General features: G+C 34.5%; 1 protein-coding gene across 1 annotated transcript in view; it reads right to left on the bottom strand.

The window, feature by feature from the left end:
* Nucleotides 1-19,777, bottom strand: part of UBA6 (ubiquitin-like modifier activating enzyme 6) — an 80,914-nt gene that overhangs the window by 15,763 nt on the left and 45,374 nt on the right. The window contains exons 14-22 of the mRNA XM_011940287.1: nucleotides 14,240-14,383; nucleotides 11,945-12,012; nucleotides 11,160-11,238; nucleotides 9,911-9,991; nucleotides 6,500-6,577; nucleotides 3,203-3,384; nucleotides 1,287-1,392; nucleotides 262-351; nucleotides 77-157 (exon numbers count right to left, since the gene is read on the bottom strand). Coding sequence (XP_011795677.1) covers nucleotides 77-157; nucleotides 262-351; nucleotides 1,287-1,392; nucleotides 3,203-3,384; nucleotides 6,500-6,577; nucleotides 9,911-9,991; nucleotides 11,160-11,238; nucleotides 11,945-12,012; nucleotides 14,240-14,383 — 909 coding nt within the window. The remainder of the gene's footprint in view (nucleotides 1-76; nucleotides 158-261; nucleotides 352-1,286; nucleotides 1,393-3,202; nucleotides 3,385-6,499; nucleotides 6,578-9,910; nucleotides 9,992-11,159; nucleotides 11,239-11,944; nucleotides 12,013-14,239; nucleotides 14,384-19,777) is intronic.

Below are 19,777 nucleotides of genomic sequence, written 5' to 3'. Positions count from 1 at the left end.
AAAAAAAAAAAAAAAAGAAAATAAGATTACACTGACACAAAGTGTTAAGTCTGTATTAAAATGTACTGATTATTACCTGTAAGACTTCTTCTGCAGATGAATAGGTTTGCCAAAATTTGTTAAACAATGAAGGTTTGTGGGAAAAGGAACTTTCAAACTGTAACAGAGAAAAGGAAAAAAATTACAAATAGAAGGCTGTTTAAAGTCAGAAATATCTTCTTTCTCACTTCAAAGAAAATAAATTTAAAAAGGAACTTTTACCTTATCTCTTGCCCACTGTATGGTATGTTCAATAGCAGCTGGAAAGGATTTTAGAGTACAAAATGGTATTTCCTCTTCTGGTGGATCCCGCTGATTTATAAAATATGACAACAGCTACTTAAGGAGCAGCAATGACCAATTTTTATTGGTTTAATTTACTTTTGAGCTTTAAGGCTATTAAAAATCCAAAGATAAATAAAATCCAACCAGACATTTTTATATCTTCACTCTCTTAGGCAATAAGAGAAGTTAATTCTTTTGACATTTAACCTATTTGTTAACAGCTATGTAATGTCAAACATGAATCTTATTTATTATTTGTTTACTCATTTAAAGCACCATGTAGTACTCATCACACACCATCATCTATAAATCATTCTTTTCTTCATGAATCAAGGTGAAATTTAAAGTTTTATAACACTCCCTGCTTTGAAAAGTAATTCAGGAATACCCAGTAGAGTGCTCGGAAAAGCATGAGTTTTTCCATAGAGAAAAACATCTGGGAGCAGAAATATGTCCTCAATGCCTGATACAGGTTTCTTGTAGAAAGCATGTATTAAATAAATGGCAAATACCTAACTCATTTTTTTTGTGGATAAAGTACTACTGAAGAAAGCCACATTCTATTATAGAGTACATTTTGCCTAGGTTTATTGGTTTACCTAATCTAAAATGACTCACTTCATCTCAGCAAGTGAAGAAAATTTTATGTCTTTGTTGACAGTTCTAGTCTCAATCTAATAGTTTGTTCTTATCAATATTAAACTCAAAGGGTATTAGAAAACTAAGCAGCTCTGAGAAATACACAGTAAACAGAAGAATAATGCTCCAGAAACACCAGACACAAAATTCTGATAATTAAAAAAAAGTTCACTTATATTTTTAAAAATGTACATGCACATATGTATGAACATCATTGGCACAGCAAAATCAGAAGGATTAGGAAAGTTAAATCAAATTGTTAATCAAGACAAAAATTATAAGATATAAAAAAGACATTTATTTCAAAATACTGATTCACTTACATGACTATTGTAAGATTCAGTCAAATGCGGTACAATAACTTCAGTGTGTCCCTTAGTGCCCATTGTTCCAGAATCTAAGAGAGGCCTTAGATTTGCTAAGCAACGACTATTTGAAAAGATAACAAGTAAAAAACAAAAAAGTGAGCAATAACAATGTAACTAAAGGACATCCTACTACTTTCTATTGACCGTTTCACATACTGATCACTTCTTGAATGCAGTATTTTAGGAAAACAAATACAGTACTATCAAACAAACAGTGGATCAATCCTGTTCCCCTATTCTGCACTATATATACAAATTCTGTTGTTCAATCTAGTAATTTCTCTGTTTCCTACTACTAGTACCCTAAATCTGGGACTTTCTTAACCTTTATCTCTCGGTTAATTCCTAACAGTATTACTCCTTTTCCCTTGCTTTATATTTCTTCTTTGGTTATTTCCTAACTACAAGTTGTATCACACTATCTCTTTTCAATATTTTCTTTATCCCAAATAATATTAATCTTCTTTCTCAATACTTACAATACTTATATTCTACAAATTTTTATTTCTTAAAGTTTTATTTTCTTCCCCTCTTTGGCCCAAGATTACATACTTTTCATATTTTTCAACTGACAAATTATCCTCTGATAATATATCTGGCTCTATACCCTAACATTGAGGAGTCATATAAACATGTAAGGTGAACACATTTAAAGTCATTCATTCATCTACTTATTTAAGGAATATTTAATAAATGACATAATGTGTTGGGCACTGAGGATACAATGACGGAAAGTAAATGGTCCCTGGATGAATGATTTAGTGAGGACACAAACATTACATAAATATGTATACCAGTAAAAGTAAGTGCCATGAAGGAAAAAGTACATAGTGCTATGAAAATCACCATCAGAGGATCTAATTTAGAATTTGGGGGAAAAGAAAGTCTGTTTGGATAAAGAAATTTAGGCTGAAACTGAAAGGATGAAGAAAAAAAGCTAAACTAGATGAAGAGTAGATAGGTAGATTAGAGATCAGGAATGTTAAAGCAAGAAAAACAGAACTTTCTGAGACCGAAGAATATTGTGTGTAAGTCCCTGAGGTAAAAAAGTGCTGAAGACCTGGTAAGAACTTAAAGGCACAGACAGAAGGAGAGGTCAGAGCTGCTGTGGGTAACCAGCATGAGCTCGCCTGGTAGAAGAATATGAAAAAACAGAAGAATACGCAAACAGTTAAGGGAAAGTGCCAAGACGATGGATTTTCTCCTGCTGCCCACAAGCAGAGGGACTTGGAGACCATGCAGGTGAAGCAGAAAAGGGAAAACAAGAAAGAGGAGGAACCTAAGTAGCTGTATGGTTTGGTGTCCACCCCCGTGCCCTTTGCCTATGAGCCTGAAGCCAGTCCCACCACACTCATGTTTCCTCCTCTAGTGCTCAGAGGACCCAGTACTGATGGCATTTCCTTTGCCCTGAGTTTGCAGTGGGTATATTTTGTGCTTCCTTCTCAGGTAGCCTCTCTCCTCTGGGCCATTCCTGGGGGTGAAGGAGTTACCCCTTCTGTGTTTTCTACTGCAGTGGGACTTCACTCAAAGTATGAAAAATAGCTTTATAATTCAGAAAAAACAAAAGACAGCCAAAAAACTGAACGGCACATACAGCTAGAATAAGGGAGCCAAGGAAGACTGGTAAATGTTACACTGGCATGGTGAACAGGGAAAAGTACTCCATGAAAAACATTTAGGTGATGTTACAGATTTTGAATTTCATTCTAAGTATAATGGGAAATCATCAAAGGGTTTGTGTTTGAGGAGTACTACAATAGGAACATTGTAAAGAATAATCAGATAATTCCGTAACTTTTCAATAAGTAATGTGGGAAACAGAAGTGAAAAATAAAGATAATACTGTAGGAACATGAATTTCAAGAACATACCTGTCTACATATCTCCTGGCTTCCACATTATCTAATGCTGTAATAATTATATCCTGTTTAGTATAGAACTCATCATTGTAAATGGTTTCAGTGGCTGGACATACTTTGTTCAGGTGTGCATCTATCTTTATCTGAGAATTTATTTTCAGAGTAGCATCAGCAGCAGTATAGCTTTTAGGTTTCTAAACAAATAATATAAGCAGAAGGAATATGTTAAACAACAACAACAAAAAGGACTATGATTTTTCTATATACTCCAGAGTGATAAGAATGTGTTAAGTTCAATCATAGTCCATATATATATATATAGTGAGAGTAATGAGACCAGTTTTCATTTTTGGCTTGTAGAAATTATATTCATTGTGATCACACTACATTAATAATGCACATTAGTTCAAATAATTTACAAATTATTAATAAAAATCTAAACACCTTCTATCTCATAGTTAAGTACTTTACAGTTCTTAAAATAAGTTAAAAGTCCAATCACAACTTTTCCCTAGTAATAATGTTTGACTTGGTAAGTGCCTAGAAAAAAATAACACACTCAGTAAAACATTGGAAATCAACTCTGCAGAAGATAAGTTCTTAGAGATATGAGAGTTTAATACTTTGGTACTAACATTTTAAAATTATTATTACTTCTGGATGGATATATTTTCAGAAATTATTTGTATTTCAGTTTCACAAGAGTACAGTAGTTCCTCATCTGCCTTCCACAACCCCCCCAAAATGCCTAAAACTACAGACAGTAACAAACCCTATATTTTCATATACACAGATATCTATGATAAAGTTTAATTTATAAAATAGGCATAGTAAGAGATTAATAACAATAAAACAAAACAATCAGAACAATATACGTTAATAAAAGTCATATGAGTATGGTCTCTCCCTCTCGAAATACAGAATCTTATTGTACCACACTGTACTCATCTATTTTCAGATCCTGGTTGACCATGGCTAACTGAAACTGTGGCAAGCAAAACTGTGGATACCATTGCTAAGGGGTACTACTGCACTCTAAATATAATTTATTCTTTATTTTCTTAAAATGATTTAGTGACTATTTTTAAATCGTGATTGTTATTTCAGGTGCTGTCACTGTTCATTTGCATTTGCTTTGGCACTAAATATCTTCAGGCCATTCTTTTTAAATTCATACATCTAGTTTTAACGGTATTTCTGTTTCTTCTCACATTCTTAGGCTGACATATTTCACTTATCAGTGTTCTAGGTGTACAAACAAATGAAAACTTTGTTAGAACTCAGTAAAATAAGAATGAACAGGCCTTTATAGTTCTTCTCTAAGTAAAATGAACCAAGTTAACAAAAGACACTTTGCAACATATTTCTGTTACTTTCTCTATTATATTTGGATAAGGGAGGCAATTAGATTAACTGTGACATCTGTTTTAGTTACTTTCTGTTCATGACATTACTAAGCTTAGTTTACTAAGACTTGCAATGAGTTGTTGAACAACACATAAAAATCTTTTTTGTTTTAATTTTTCAAAAACTTTTTTTAGGGTAGAACTGGTTTTTCCCTAGGTTGCCCAGGCTTCTTGAACTCCAAACCTCAAGCAATCCTCCTGTGTTGGCCTCCCAAAGTGCTGAGATTATAGGCGTGAGCTATTGCGCCTGGCTGAAACATTTCTAAAGTAAAAGCAAATTTGCTTGACTAAAAATGCTTTTTTTGCAATGGCAATAAAAGCCAAAATTGACAAACAGGATCTAATTAAACTAAAGAGCTTCTGCACAGCAAAAGAAACTACAATCAGAGTGAACAGGCAACCTACAGAATGGGAGAAAATTTTTGCAATCTACTCATCTGACAAAGGGCTAATATCCAGAATCTACAAAGAACTCAAACAAATTTACAAGAAAAAAACAAACAACCCCATCAAAAAGTGGGCAAAGGATATGAACAGACACTTCTCAAAAGAAGACATCAGAGAAATGCAAATCAAAACCACAATGAGACACCATCTCACACCAGTTAGAAAGGCAATCATTAAAAAGTCAGGAAACAACAGGTGCTGGAGAGGATGTGGAGAAATAGGAACACTTTTACACTGTTGGTGGGACCGTAAACTAGTTCAACCATTGTGGAAGACAGTGTGACGATTCCTCAGGGATCTAGAACTAGAGATACCATTTGACCCAGCCATCCCATTACTGGGTATATACCCAAAGGATTATAAATCATGCTGCTATAAAGACACATGCACATGTATGTTTACTGTGGCACTACTCACAATAGCAAAGACTTGGAACCAACCCAAACGTCCATCAGTGACAGACTGGATTAAGAAAATGTGGCACATACACACCATGGAATATTATGCAGCCATGTAAAAGGATGAGTTCATGTCCTTTGTAGGGACATGGATGCAGCTGGAAACCATCATTCTCAGCAAACTATCGCAAGGACAAAAAAACAAACACCACATGTTCTCACTCATAGGTGGGAACTGAACAATGAGAACACTTGGACACAGGAAGGTGAACATCACACACCGGGGCCTGTTGTGGGGTGGGGGTAGGGGGGAGGGACAGCATTAGGAGATATACCTAATGTAAATGACGAGTTAATGGGTGCAGCACACCAACACGGCACATATATACATATGTAACAAACCCGCACGTTGTGCACATGTACCCTAGAACTTAAAGTATAGTAATAAACAAACAAACAAACAAAAAAATAAGTGCTGACAAGGATGTGGAGTCACTGGAATTCTCATATATTGCTGGTAGAAAGGTATATAATAAAATGGTAACAGTTAAAAAAAGTTTTTTTTCTGACTTAAATATTTTGATCTCTATAAAAAAGGAGAAAATTGAGAACAAGCTTTATTTTACAATAAAAAGGGATGTTGGTCAAACAATCAAAAGAGCACAAAAATTCTAAGTGCTAAACTTTTATCTGATTTATGACAAAGACAAAAAAAGACAGTGCCAAATTTGCTAACTACCAAAACCTCAAGTTAGAAACATATTTCTATATACTTACTTTCTAAAATTAAATGTCAACATACCCTGGTGATTACAAAATGAAAAAAATACTGCCTGTTTCACAACTCAGGTTTCAATTCCAAAATCAATGCAAAGATCAATATTGTGCATTAGACAATTTAATATCTTCCCTTTTGTCATACCCATTAATTGATAATTTGAAAGATTCTAATAAAATAACACATGATTATTCAATCACTGTTTTCTATTTATTAAAAGGAAACTCTACTCTTTTTTGTATAATACACGATTTAAATTTGAAACAGAATAGCAACATACCTGTATGTGATGAGGACGAAATAGGAACTGTCTATTTAAGTTGGATTTCTCTATCAAGTCAGGATCTGTAACTGTAATCTAATAGCAAGAAAATATGGCTGAAATTACATAATGGATAAATTTTAATCTATTTTTCTTTTCTCAGTATGACTAAAAAAGTCCTGACAAATTATTCTAAATTGGTCTGGTTGGTAAAGGTTATAATGATACAAACACTCCCAAACAGTCACCAATACTACTCTTTTATATTTTATTTAATTGTAATGTTTTACATAGCACATCACACAAAATAGCTGAGGCCAATTGCAATTCCTGTTCAAAACTTTTTCTATTATTCATAACAAAACAAAACTTTTTAGAACTATGAAATGGATTACCTGCAGAGGAGCTAGTTCTTCTTTCTAAACTGATACTTCTTCTTAATCTCAACTAATTTGGGAAGAATGCTTGTATGTATCAATTTGAAAGGAACTCTGGCTAAAGCAGAGGCCTAAAAACTCTAGTCTTGAACTCCTAACCTCCTAATTAAGCAGGCTGCCTATTTTTGTAAATAAAGTTTTACTGAAACACTGTCATACCATTTAAGAATTGTCTACTGCTGTTTTCATGATCCTAGGGGCAGACCTGGTAAGTTGTGACAGAGACCTTTGGTCTGCAAACCTGAAATATTTGCAATCTTGTCCTTTAAGAAAAAGTCTGCAGACTGTCATTCTAAAAGATGCAAGAAGAAAGCAAACTCAAGATAATCTGAAGAGTATTCAAAACGCATTTGCCACTTCAGCATTTTAAACAAAATTTGCCTAGATGTAGAATGTCTCAGACTATATTCCACATTCATTTTCTTTTAGTTGTTATTTCCCTGATATTTTTAATATTTCTGTGTAATTATGTTAGGGAGTGTCTCTTTCAATGGAAAAAAAGTCAAACAGAAAATATCTTTTAACAAAAAAGCTTAATCAATTCATTGTTCACTGATATTAAGGCTTTTTCTTTCCACTTCCTCCAATTCTGCTTTTCATTCCCCTCTATTTTTGCCTTGTACTGGACTGACCAAGTTTTCTTGATTCCTACTGCCCCCAGCTCCCCAAACTGGAAGCTATGTGGTTATGCTCAAAATTTTAACATGCTTATGTGACTTAAGATATAAAATTAATTAAAATTTCTATCCTCCTGAAAACCAAGACTATCTAAATCATTTAATTTGGAGCTCTCCAGTCTGCTTTCCATGAGATTAGTTACACTTAAACTTTTAACTATCTCACTCTAAGGTTTTAAAAAATCAATACTTATGTAAATCAAAGAATGCCGACAAATGCCTCTACATATCTTTTACACACTGCCCACACAACCTAACATCTTTCAGTAAGAACCAGTAAGTGTTTGTAAATTTTCATCATTTTATTTGTCGGCTATCTTTACTTTGCTCTCCTTCTCGAACTGAGTATGGAAATCTAGGTTAATAGTAATTTTCCCTTACGCTAAGATATGCTTCCATTATCTTCTATCTATTGCTGATGAAAAGTCTATTATGCAATCTCTTTTCTTAATCTTTGCTTTTGTTCTGTTTGGTACTAGTTTATCTTTCCAATTTGAAAACACTTATCTTTCTTTAACTCTGGGAACTTTTGTCATTATCTTTGGAATATATTGCTTCTTCTCCCTTATCTGTATCTCTGGAAATTCTACTAGACCTATGTTGGACCTTGCAAAAGCACTCTCTTTCATTAAAAAAAGGATATCTTTCTGTACTATATTCTGGGTATTTATATTTATCTTCGATTTGTCCATTCTCACCTCAGTTATATTTAAATTTTAATATTAGTGATTATACAGAAATTCTTATTTGGCTTTCTGTAAAAATCTCAGCACCTTTTTCCCGTTTCTAGTCCTCTTAATCTCTGATCATTTTTAACCTTAAAGTTTGTTATATTTTCTGTAAAATATTCTATTATTGGTAGCACTTCTATTATCTATAATTATTTCTTAGGAGACTAATTCTTTTATTTGCCATGGCCGATTCTTGCAGTGGTTCCCTTTCTAGTGAACAGTCATTTTTTAATCTGAATCGTCCTTAATGAAGGCTGACTTTGCTGCATAGTCCTGAGTGTGTTATTATCATCATGATGCAGTTTTACATTTGTGTTAAAGGCTGTTAAGTTTTAGTGGTCTTAAATTTGTTATATTCCTTTTTCTGCTTAAAGTTTTTACATGATATAATTTTGGACCCCTTACCCCAGTGTGGTACATGCTCTGAGTCTCAATTTCTCATTAGTGACTTCTGTTTTCACTTAAAGTTTTGGACAGACATTCAAGATAGAAACATTTGTAAGTTCCCATGGCTTTCAACTAAGGACTTTTTCTTCTCTCTTGGTTCCTGGGAACTGGGAATTTCTCTTTTCAGCTTGGTTACATTACACTTTAAAAAAATGTATACAGTAAGTCTGTGTGTTTCCAGTAGTATAGAAGCATGTCCACATTAACTTACCCTGTTTTGTTATCTGAAGTCAGTAGGTTTCTTCATTACAGTTATTTTCCTGACCTTTATATGCTAATGTGCATCATGAATTTCCAAGGAGTTAAAGTATTTAGGTGATTCCTAAACTGATGTAACCAGACTTTTTTCTTTTTAAAATCACCACAAGTAATAATGGTTTGTGGAGCAGTATTTAGGAAATGTTAATATAAACAGAATATTTGCCTGTAACTATGATAGTAATGTATGCTCTTTTGAATTGGAATAAGCTAAGTTTAATAAACTGTTACAAAAGGTGAACTATCATATAAATTTTAGCCATTTAATTAGTCTTCTGTTAGTCACCTTGATATATCTATGAAATCACCAATGAAAGATAGTTTATCTTACAGGGCAAACAGCACCAGTGAAATAAACTTTTGTTTAAATATATGACATGGCTTGCAATTAACTCACATTTAGAGTCTTAAGAATTTAAATTGTACACTGAGATTTATATTTTTCCCACTACTTTTAATACTCACTAATTGAAACTACATCTGAGTACTCTGTAACTTTGTAATGTTAGCTTCAGTTATCTTAAACATTTAACAATAAACACTATCTGACAGAAATAACAACATATTTCATAGTTTGCAAAGCCCTTTCACATTTGATCATCACAATAACGTTACGAGATAGGTAGTACAAATATCAGTTTCACAGTAGTAGAGACGGAAACTGAGAAAAGAATTAATTTGCTACAAGGGAAAGAGAAGTAATTTGCTACAAGGTAATATCAGTTTCGAAAAGTGGTCAGAAGGGCATGAGAATCTTCCAATTTTTAGTTTAATGCTCTATTTTCAAAAAATTGATACTTCAGATTTATTCAGTCAAATACAGCTGAAAAAAGGGCAACAGAAATATAAATTTTTAACTCTCAAGGATTGATATCTTACCATTCCTTTCTCTTTGCTTGTGCCAACACCAAGTAAAGCAAAATTTTTTAACATTTCACAGCCTATGGCTCCACATCCTACCTATGGAGGAGAAAAACGGTACATATCAGATTAAAATAGTCTGACCATCTGTGAATCATTTTACTTTGAAATATTTACCAGGTTTATTTTACCACTGTGTTTCAAAGAAAAAAAAAGTATAAATCAAATAAGCAAAAGCATAATTTTAAAATTTCTTTAAACAGAAGACATTTGAAAATTCCAAATAAAATTTAAACATTGAACTGCTTATGTAAGATAGAAATAAACCCAATATAATATTAGTACAACATTAAAAAAAAAGATTCCTCCCTTTTGGACATTTCTCAAAACTCATTTGTTGAATAAAACTATTCTAAGACTTCTATTATTATCTAAAATTGATAATACTAGATTCCATATGCATGTAAAAAGCTCAATAACAGTTGATTTTCAAAACATTATTTTAAAGATGATTAATGAGAATATGCAGTAATTTTCAGGGCTAATTATAATAATTAAAACAATAAATGGCAGGGAGTTGTTTTATGTCATTGGAGAAAATTTCCCTGCCAATGCACTAAGACAATTAAGAAATACAGAATAGGCTGGGTGAGGTGGCTCACGCCTGTAATCCCAGCACTTTGGGAAGGTGAGGAGGGCGGATCATGAGGTCAGGATTTCGAGACCAGCCTAGCCAATATGGTGAAACTCTGTCTCTATGGAAAATACAAAAAGTACCTGGGCGTGGTGGCACGCCCCTGTAGTCCCAGCTACTCAGGAGGCTGAGGCAAGAGAATCACTTGAACCAGAGGCAGAGGTTGCAGTGAGCTGAGATCATGTCACTGCATTCCAGTCTGAGTGACGGAGCAAGATTTTGTCTCAAAAAAAAAAAAAAAAAAGGATACAGAATACACTTAGATATTCTTTCATTTAGTGAGAAAAAAAATTAAAAACCCACCAATTTTCAAACATATTTCTAGAAAATAATTTAGTTATTGAAATTATCATACTCATATTTTTACTTTAAATATATTAATTAGACCAGAGGATGGAAAACTTTTTCTGTAAAGGGCCAGACAGTAAACAATTTCAGCTTTACAGGCCACATGGTCTCGGATGCAACTACTCACTTGTACTCCACATGCTTATACTCAAATTTGTTTTAATGAATTAAGTTGATATACGATAGCAGTTTGAACATACTATTCCCATGATTATTCATACTTACTAAGAAGATGTTTAAATTTTGCAGTTTCTGGCACAAAGTGTCTCCAATGCAGGCTCTTAAGGCATCATATCTATCTCCCCTGAAAAAAATAACACATACCAAAAAGCAGAAATATAAAACATTAAAATTAGTTTCACTGTCATTAATACCAACTTAATGTTGTACTTTAAAAGGAAATATTCTTTAAAAGTTTCCCCTAACCAATCTTACTTGAAAAAGAAAAGCCCCCATAAAGAAATCCATTTTTCCTTTTCCCACTTGGCTTAATAGTCTAAATACAAATGACTTAAATGAAGGTGACTTTGGTTTATCTAGAAAAAAAATTTTCCTAAGCCAGAGATTTTTAAGAGAAGTTCTTAGAGGAATCTATGGATGGGCTTTGGCGCTGATAACCCACTTAAATCAAAAGCAGAAATTTGGGTTATGTGCATTTTAGGGAGAATAATTCTAAACTTTTCATTCTCAAAAAGATTTATGACCCAAAAAGGTGAAGAATGACTTATATAAATAAAGACTGCAGATAGCAGCTTTTTCCATCTAACATCATTACGGTGTTTTAAATGCTAACCCTTCTTATGGCATACAATTTAAAACTTTGCATTCACTATTTATCAAGTAGTAAAGTGATATGACATTATTATGACACTTAAAATGATTACCAAGTAGAGAAAAAACAACTACAAAAGTGATTTAGGAGAAAAGACATATAAAATGAAGGTATGTTTAGACAAAACTTTTAAAATCTATTTCCCTGTTAGTAAAAGCAAGAGAAATTTCATTATTACCGTGGCAGAAATTCTTCACATTCAGGTTTGCCTAGTGATTCAACAATATCTGCTGCTTCAAGATATAACTTAAAGTAGAAGATTAAAAATACAATTATTATGTATAAAACTTAAATTACTATAAAAAGAAGCTCCTTTATAGTTATTTAATAGTCATGAAGGAAAAAATGATTAAAAAAAGGCGTTTCAGAGTAAAATATTTAAAAATATAATTAAAAATATGTAATATACATATCGATATTCTCTCATTAAAATAATGGCAAAAACTGAAGGAACTGTTAACAGATATAATTGGATTCATGTCACTTAGCCATCCTAAACATGATGTATCCTAATTTTAAACCAAAGGAAATTTCACCTCCAAATCTATTTTTCATAGCTACACAAAAGTTTTAGAAGCCCCCATTCAATTTTAGCTACATTTGAATAAGTAATTTGATTACTTTTTGTTTTTTGTTTTTGATTTTTTGAGACAGAGTCTTTCTGTTGCCCAGGTTGGAGTGCAGTGGCGTGATCTCTGCCTCCTGGGTTGAAGTGATTCTCCTGCCTCAGCCTCCCAAGTAGCCAGGACTATAGGTGCGCACCACCACGCTCAGCTAATTTTTTTGTATTTTTAGTAGAGATGGGGTTTCACCATGTTGGCCAGGCTGGTCTTGAACTCCCGACCTCAGGCGATCCGCCCATCTCAGCCTCCCAAAGTGCTGGGATTACAGGAATGAGCCACTGTGCCCAGCCATAATTTGATTACTTTTTTGGGAAGAAAGTACCTACTCTGTATTTATTTTTCAGCTTGGATATATAATCTATAATTATACATACTATGCATATGTGTATGTCATCTATAATTGCACACACTATAGGAAAATAATCTAGGAAACCAAAATTTCAGCTTTTTAAAAATACCAAAGATAATTAAAGTTAATGAAGAAAAGAACTGAGTCTTACTCTTATTTTCATTTAAATAACTTGTGTGGCTAAATTTGAACATGAGCAACTGGTCACTTATTGTATTATAACACAGAATCTATACTAACAATTAACCGAGGCTGGAGTGCAGTAGAACAATCGCAGCTCACTATAACCTCTGCCTCCCAGGTTCAAGTGATTCTCCTGCCTCAGCCTCCCGAGTAGCTGGAACTACAAGGGTGTGTCACCATGCCCAGCTAATTTTTTGTATTTTTAGTACAGATGGGGTTTCACAACGTTAGCCAGGATGGTCTCGATCTCCTGACCTCATGAGCTGCCCGCCTCGGTCTCTCAAAGTGCTGTGATTACAGGTATGAGCCACCGCGCCTGCCCTAATGGTTATCTTTAAACCAGATTTTTACTAATGTACTTGTATTCTATATTAAAATAAAGAATTCAGCAGCAAAATAGCATTATGTGAGTACCTTTTAAAATATAAAAAAATGAGCGGGTGCAGTGGCTCACGCCTGTAATCCCAGCACTTTGGGAGGCCGAGGCGGGTGGATCACGAGGTCAGGAGTTTGAGACTAGTCTGACAACATAGTGAAATCCCATCTCTACTAAAAACACAAAAAATTAGCCAGGTGTGGTGCTGCGTGTCTGTAACCCCATCTACTTGGGAGGCTGAGGCAGGAGAATCGCATGAACCCGGGAGGCAGAGGTTGCAGTGAGCTGAGATCGCACGATTGCACTCCAGCCTGGGTGACAGTGCGAGACTCTGTCTCAAAAACATAAAAATAGAAATAGAAAATAAAATGATAAATGTTATATTCAAAATGTTTATGGTGTTTCAACAGAGAGAGGGCCTGGAGGCAGCATCCTTTCATACCTTGTGCCAATTATTCCTGTTGGTAAAAAAATGGGGAATTTTATTCCATCTTGTGATGTTCATACCCCATGCAACTCTAAAACCTGTTCCACTCCCATGTTCTCCACTTTTGTAAGTTTACACCTAGAAAGGGAACCTGAAGGTTCATGATAGTAAAAGATTCCACGGAACAAATTCAAGAGTCCTGAGAGCCCAAGAATGTTAAGCTTATGGTACTGGAGCACAATTACCTATAAGGATAGAACATTCATCCCCTTACTATCACAACTAAGGGAAATACATTTGAGAAGACAACTTTGGGTTATATCTCAATAGCCCTAAAATATCATCTTGCTAATTTCAATCACAGAATCAAGTGTTGGAGGCATACTGCTTGCATCTCTTTCATGCATCAAAATGTATTTTAAGGTCGTTTTTCTAATATATTAATACTACATTATAATACGTAACACATTCCATTTCATGAGTAAAGAATTCAACCTTAAAAACTCAGAACTAACCCACTGGCACAAAGGAGAAAATTTTCCTGTTACAGCTTTCAATACTTCTTGGCTGGCAACACCTCCTACTGCTGCAGCAAGTGGAGATAAAAAGCCTTGAGCAGTCCAAGAGAGCCAATGCACAATGTCAGCATTTACATCAGGCTAAAACAAAAGCCATAAAAGACAATAATATTAACAGCATTTAAACAGTATACTTAAAATTTCAATGACTAAATGTGAGAATTAGAACTTAACTTCTTAAAAAGCTATTCAATTTCCCTACTAAATAACTCTAAAAATGTCCCGATTTCATGATAACAGACCCATATGCGTGTTACCTTAAGTAGTGTCTCCCTTTACTAGTACCTGCCCGTTTTTGTTTTTGGACTCTATATGTCATTCTAGGACATCATTTATAATTAACTCGAGTATCTACCATTTATAGTTTCTGTCAAAGAACAGTTCTGTGATGCCAGTCAGACATATTTACAAATAAATAGATTTTTTAAAAAGTTTGTTAATGAAAACTACTATGAAAAAACCCTGAACTATGATAAATGAAAATAAAATGATCTTAAAAATGCTAAGCTATCAGTTTGTGTTGAAAGTTGTAAATAAAAACTGCAATGAATAATGACACAATACATTGTTAGAGATAATGTTTTCAATTACGCTTAAAAGTTATGTATCTCAAAATAGAACATTTTAAAGGAAATATTGCAAAACTGAATTTTAGATCTATTATTTTAGTACAATGTCTTATATGTGACAAAGATCTTTTCAAGAGCTTATTTTCTTTCTCTTCCTATTTAAACATCAGTAATCTTAATTTTATCACTAAACTTCAAGTTTGCCTAATTAATCCTCTGAAATCCTATGTAAAAGAAGAGTTCTTATATATTTAGGAGCGGAAAGAGAAGAGTTTTTATTACATTCTAAAAAATATTTGTGACACAAAATGGTTACTACTTACTATTCCACCCCTCCATTTCAACTTTCTATATCTCATTATTTACAACTATTGAGCACTAACCTCAACCACGATCAATTACAATTTAAATTCTGCAATTTTTGAATGCAGATATTGTTGGTGGTGATATTAAAAACAATGATGAGAATGATAACAACAGTATAAGTGGGCACTTACCATGCCAGGTTATACATTAAGTCCTTACATAACATTTAAAATAATCCTTATAGATATAATTTCTATTATACAAGAAAACCAAAACATTGAAAAATTAAGTAACTTATTCAAGATTTTATAGCTAGTAAATGGTGAAGCCAGGATCTGGACCCAAAAAGTCCAAATTCATAGGTTTATTCTCAGCATTAGGTTATGCAACCTCCCAGGATTCATTTTTTAGTAAACAAACATCTAAATTTGGGGAATTTTTGGTTACCATAGGATAAAGACAGCGGCCTATACCTAAGTTTCCCTACATAATCTCCAAAACATATGCATAATCACAAGAAGAGAAATAAAACAGTGACAGGGCTTCAGTATTACTAGAAAACAGAATATTATAAATTTTTGCAAACTCCATCAGCACTCTCACTGGATTTCACATTGCTACAATCTTGGACAGAGAGCAGAAAATATGAAGAAATCACAGAAGAAAGTGAACAGCCTAACGGTAACAAAACACGTCCTAAGAAAAAGAAATTCCCACACCAAGTGCAGAAAATATTGATGAGAGGTATAAAACCGGTGGCAGATCTCAGCCGTCAAAGAATGTCAACCTGGGAGAGAAAGATGTTAACAAAAGAGGGGAGACATTCTTTGAGAGAGAAAGCTAAAGAGAGAGATGTTAAGAATTTGGTAAAAAATCAAAGAGACCTACAAAACACACCAGTACCTCTCCACCACAAAAAGGTCATCCATTAAAAGCTCCTTTTCAGTATCCTAAGAGAAGAGAGTACTACAAAAGTAGGAATCTAAAAAGCACCTAAAACCCTTACCCTGTCCAAAAAGTAAGCACAAAAATCACTCTACTATACAAAGCTAATGTAAGAAGAAAACAGAAACCAGAATCAAAACATTTCAGCTATTGAAAATCCACACCCCCACAACTAATCAAAAGTAAGAAGATACTTAAGTGAATTATATATTCTTAACAAGCACTTGGCAACGTGGGGGGAAAAAACATCACAAAAAACCTTGAATCAGGAATTTACAAACTAAGAACAGAAATGATCCATTCTACCCTTCCAGAAAAGAATTAAACAATATTTGACTCTGCATATCAAAATGGGCTTACGGTGTACGTGGGAAACTTGACTGAATAATCAACTCTGAGATATAATCTGGTAAAACTATTAGATGAAGACAAAGATTAAACACATAGGGCCTTAAAGCAAAAAGACCACATTACTTCTAAGAGTATGAAAATTGGGCTGGCATCTTATTTTTCAACAGCAAAAAATAAAGCAACATACCAGTGAACAAAGTAACAGCCCAGAATTTTACATCTAGCCAAGCTTAAAACTATGAAAGCTACAGAAAAAATATGAAACATATAAAAACTCAGGAAATACCGTAATTCTGAGCTCCTTTTCAGAAATAGACTAAACCTGATTTCAAGACTTAATATAAAAGCCACAATAAGCAAGACAAGATGGAGCTGGCAAAAGGACAGAAACAATGTGAAGACAGTAGAGTACAGAAACAGACCTACACATATATGGCAAAAAAACTGCTGACAAAGATGCCAAGACATTTCAATCAAGAATAGCCTTTTCCACAAATGGGCTAGAAAAACTGGACAGTCATATACAAAAAAATTAACTTTCATCTATACTTTGTGCAGTATATAAAGACAAACTCATAAAACTACAAAAGAGTGTACAAAATTAGTGTAAAGTCATGCACACTGATCTCTACTTTGTATGATCACATCTTTATCAATACTTTGCACCATATGCAAAAATGAACTTATAAAATTACAAAAATATAAACTGTCTACAAGAAAACAGCGTTTTGACCCTGTGTTAAAAAAGCTCTTAAGATAAAAAAGCACGAACCACAAAAAAGTATTCTTTTTGTGGTTTGAAAAATTGAATTTCAGAGACTATTGTAAAACATTTATCTGATAAAGAACTCATATCCAAATATATAAAGACATAAAAACTCTGTCAACCAATAATTAAAAACTATTTTAAAAACAGACAGAGATTTTAAAAGACAGTTTATTAAAGAAGATATATGAATGGCAAATAATCATATTAAAAGACACTCAAATTCATGGCCAGTGATATGAAAATGAAAACCAAAATGATATACTACCACACACACATAAAAATGTTTAAAATCATATAAACAGACAACACAGAGTATAAGGAAGCTGCAGCACAACTGAAATTCTCATACATTTCTGGTGAGAATGCAAAATGGTACAGCTACTTTGCAAAAACAGTTTGGCTGTTTCTTATGAAATTAAACATGGTCTTGGTCCTCCAAGATGGCCAAATAGGAACAGCTCCAGTTTGCAGCTCCCAGCAAGATTGACGTGGAAGACGGGTGATTTCAGCATTTCCAACATGAGGTACCTGGGTCATCCCACTGGAACTGATTGGAGTAGTGGGTACAGCCCACGGAGGGCGAGTTGAAGCACAGCGGTATGTCACCTCACCTGGGAAGCACAAGCGGTCAGGGGATTTCCCTTTCCTAGCCAAGGGAAGTCATCACAGACTGTACTTGGAAAAATGGTACACTTCCGCCCAAATACTCTGCTTTTCCCACAATCTTAGCAACCAGCAGACCAGGAGATTCTTTCCTGTGCCTGGCTTGGCAGATCCTATTCCCATGGAGCCTTGCTCACTGCTAGCGCAGCTGTCTGAGATCCACCTGCGAGGCTGCTGCCTGGCGAGGGAACAGGTGTTCACCATTGCTGAGGCTTGAGTAGATAAACAAAGCAGCTGGGAAGTTTGAACTGGGCTCCACCCACCCCAGCTCAGCAAGACCTACTGCCTCTATAGACTCAACCTCTGTGGGCAGGGCTTAGCTAAACAAAAGGCAGCAGACAACTTCTGCAGACTTAAATGTCCCTGTCTGACGGCACTGAAGACAGCACTGGTTCTCCCAGCATGGCGTTCAAGCTCTGAGAACGGACAGACTGCCTCCTCAAGAGGGTCCCTGACCCCCATGTAGCCTGACTGGGAGACACCTTCCAGTAGGGGCGGACAAGACACCTCATACAAGTTGGTGCCCCTCTGGGACGAAGCTTCCAGAGGAAGGATCAGGCAGCAATATTTACTGTTCCTTTGTAGTCCTTAGAGACCTACAAAGAGACTTAGTCTCCCACACAATAATAATGGGAGACTTTAACACCCCACTATCAATATTAGACAGATCAACGAGACAGAAGGTTAACAAGGATATCCAGGACTTGAACTCAGCTCTGCACCAAGAGGACCTAATAGACATCTACAGAACTCTCCACCCCAAATCAACAGAGTATACATTATTCTCAGCACTACATTGCACTTATTCTAAAACTGACCACATAATTGGAAGTAAAACATTCCTCAGCAAATATAAAAGAACAGAAATCACAATGAACTGTCTCTCAGACCACAGTGCAATCAAATTAGAACTCAGGATTAATAAACTCAAAACCACACAACTACGTGGAAACTGAACAACCTGCTCCTCAACGACTACTGCATAAACAACGAAATGAAGGCAGAAATAAAGATGTTCTTTGAAACCAATGAGAACAAAGACACAACATACCAGAATCTCTGGGAAGCATTCAAAGCAGTGTGTAGAGGAAATTTATAGCAGTAAATGCCGACAAGAGAAAGGAGGAAAGATCTAAAATTGACACCCTAACATCACAATTGAAAGAACTAGAGAAGCAATAGCAAACACATTCAAAAGCTAGCAGAAGGCAATAAATAACTAAGATCAGAGCAGAACTGAGGGAGCTAGAGACACAAAAAACCCTTCAAAAAATCCATGAATCTAGGAGCTGGTTTTTGGAAAAGATCAACAAAATTGATAGACCACTAGCAAGACTAATAAAGAAGAAAAGAGAGAAGAATGAAACAGATGCAATAAAAAAAATGATAAAGGGGATATCACCACCGATCCCACAGAAATACAAAGTACCACCAGAGAATACTATGAAGCCCCTCTATGCAAATAAACTAGAAAATCTAGAAGAAATGGATAAATTCCTGGACACATACACCTTCCCCAGACTAAACCAGCAAAAAGTTGAATCTCTGAATAGAACAATAACAGGTTCTGAAATTGGGGCAATAATTAATAGCCTACCAACCAAAAAGAGTCCACGACCAGACGGATTCACAGCCAAATTCTATCAAAGTTACATGGAGGAGCTGGTACCTTTCCTTCTGAAACTATTCCAATCAACAGAAAAAAAGGAAATCTTCCCTAACTCATGTTATGAGGCCAGCATCATTCTGATACCAAAGTCTGGCAGAAACACAGCAAAAAAAAAAAGAGAATTTTAGACCAATATCCCTGATGAACATCGATGTAAAAATCCTCAATAAAATATTGGCAAACCGAACCCAGCAGCACTTCAA

This window comes from Colobus angolensis, unplaced genomic scaffold, assembly GCF_000951035.1.
Source record: "Colobus angolensis palliatus isolate OR3802 unplaced genomic scaffold, Cang.pa_1.0 Scaffold189, whole genome shotgun sequence".
In the NCBI taxonomy this organism is placed as follows: domain Eukaryota; kingdom Metazoa; phylum Chordata; class Mammalia; order Primates; family Cercopithecidae; genus Colobus; species Colobus angolensis.
This window is presented reverse-complemented; position numbering and strand designations above follow the sequence as displayed.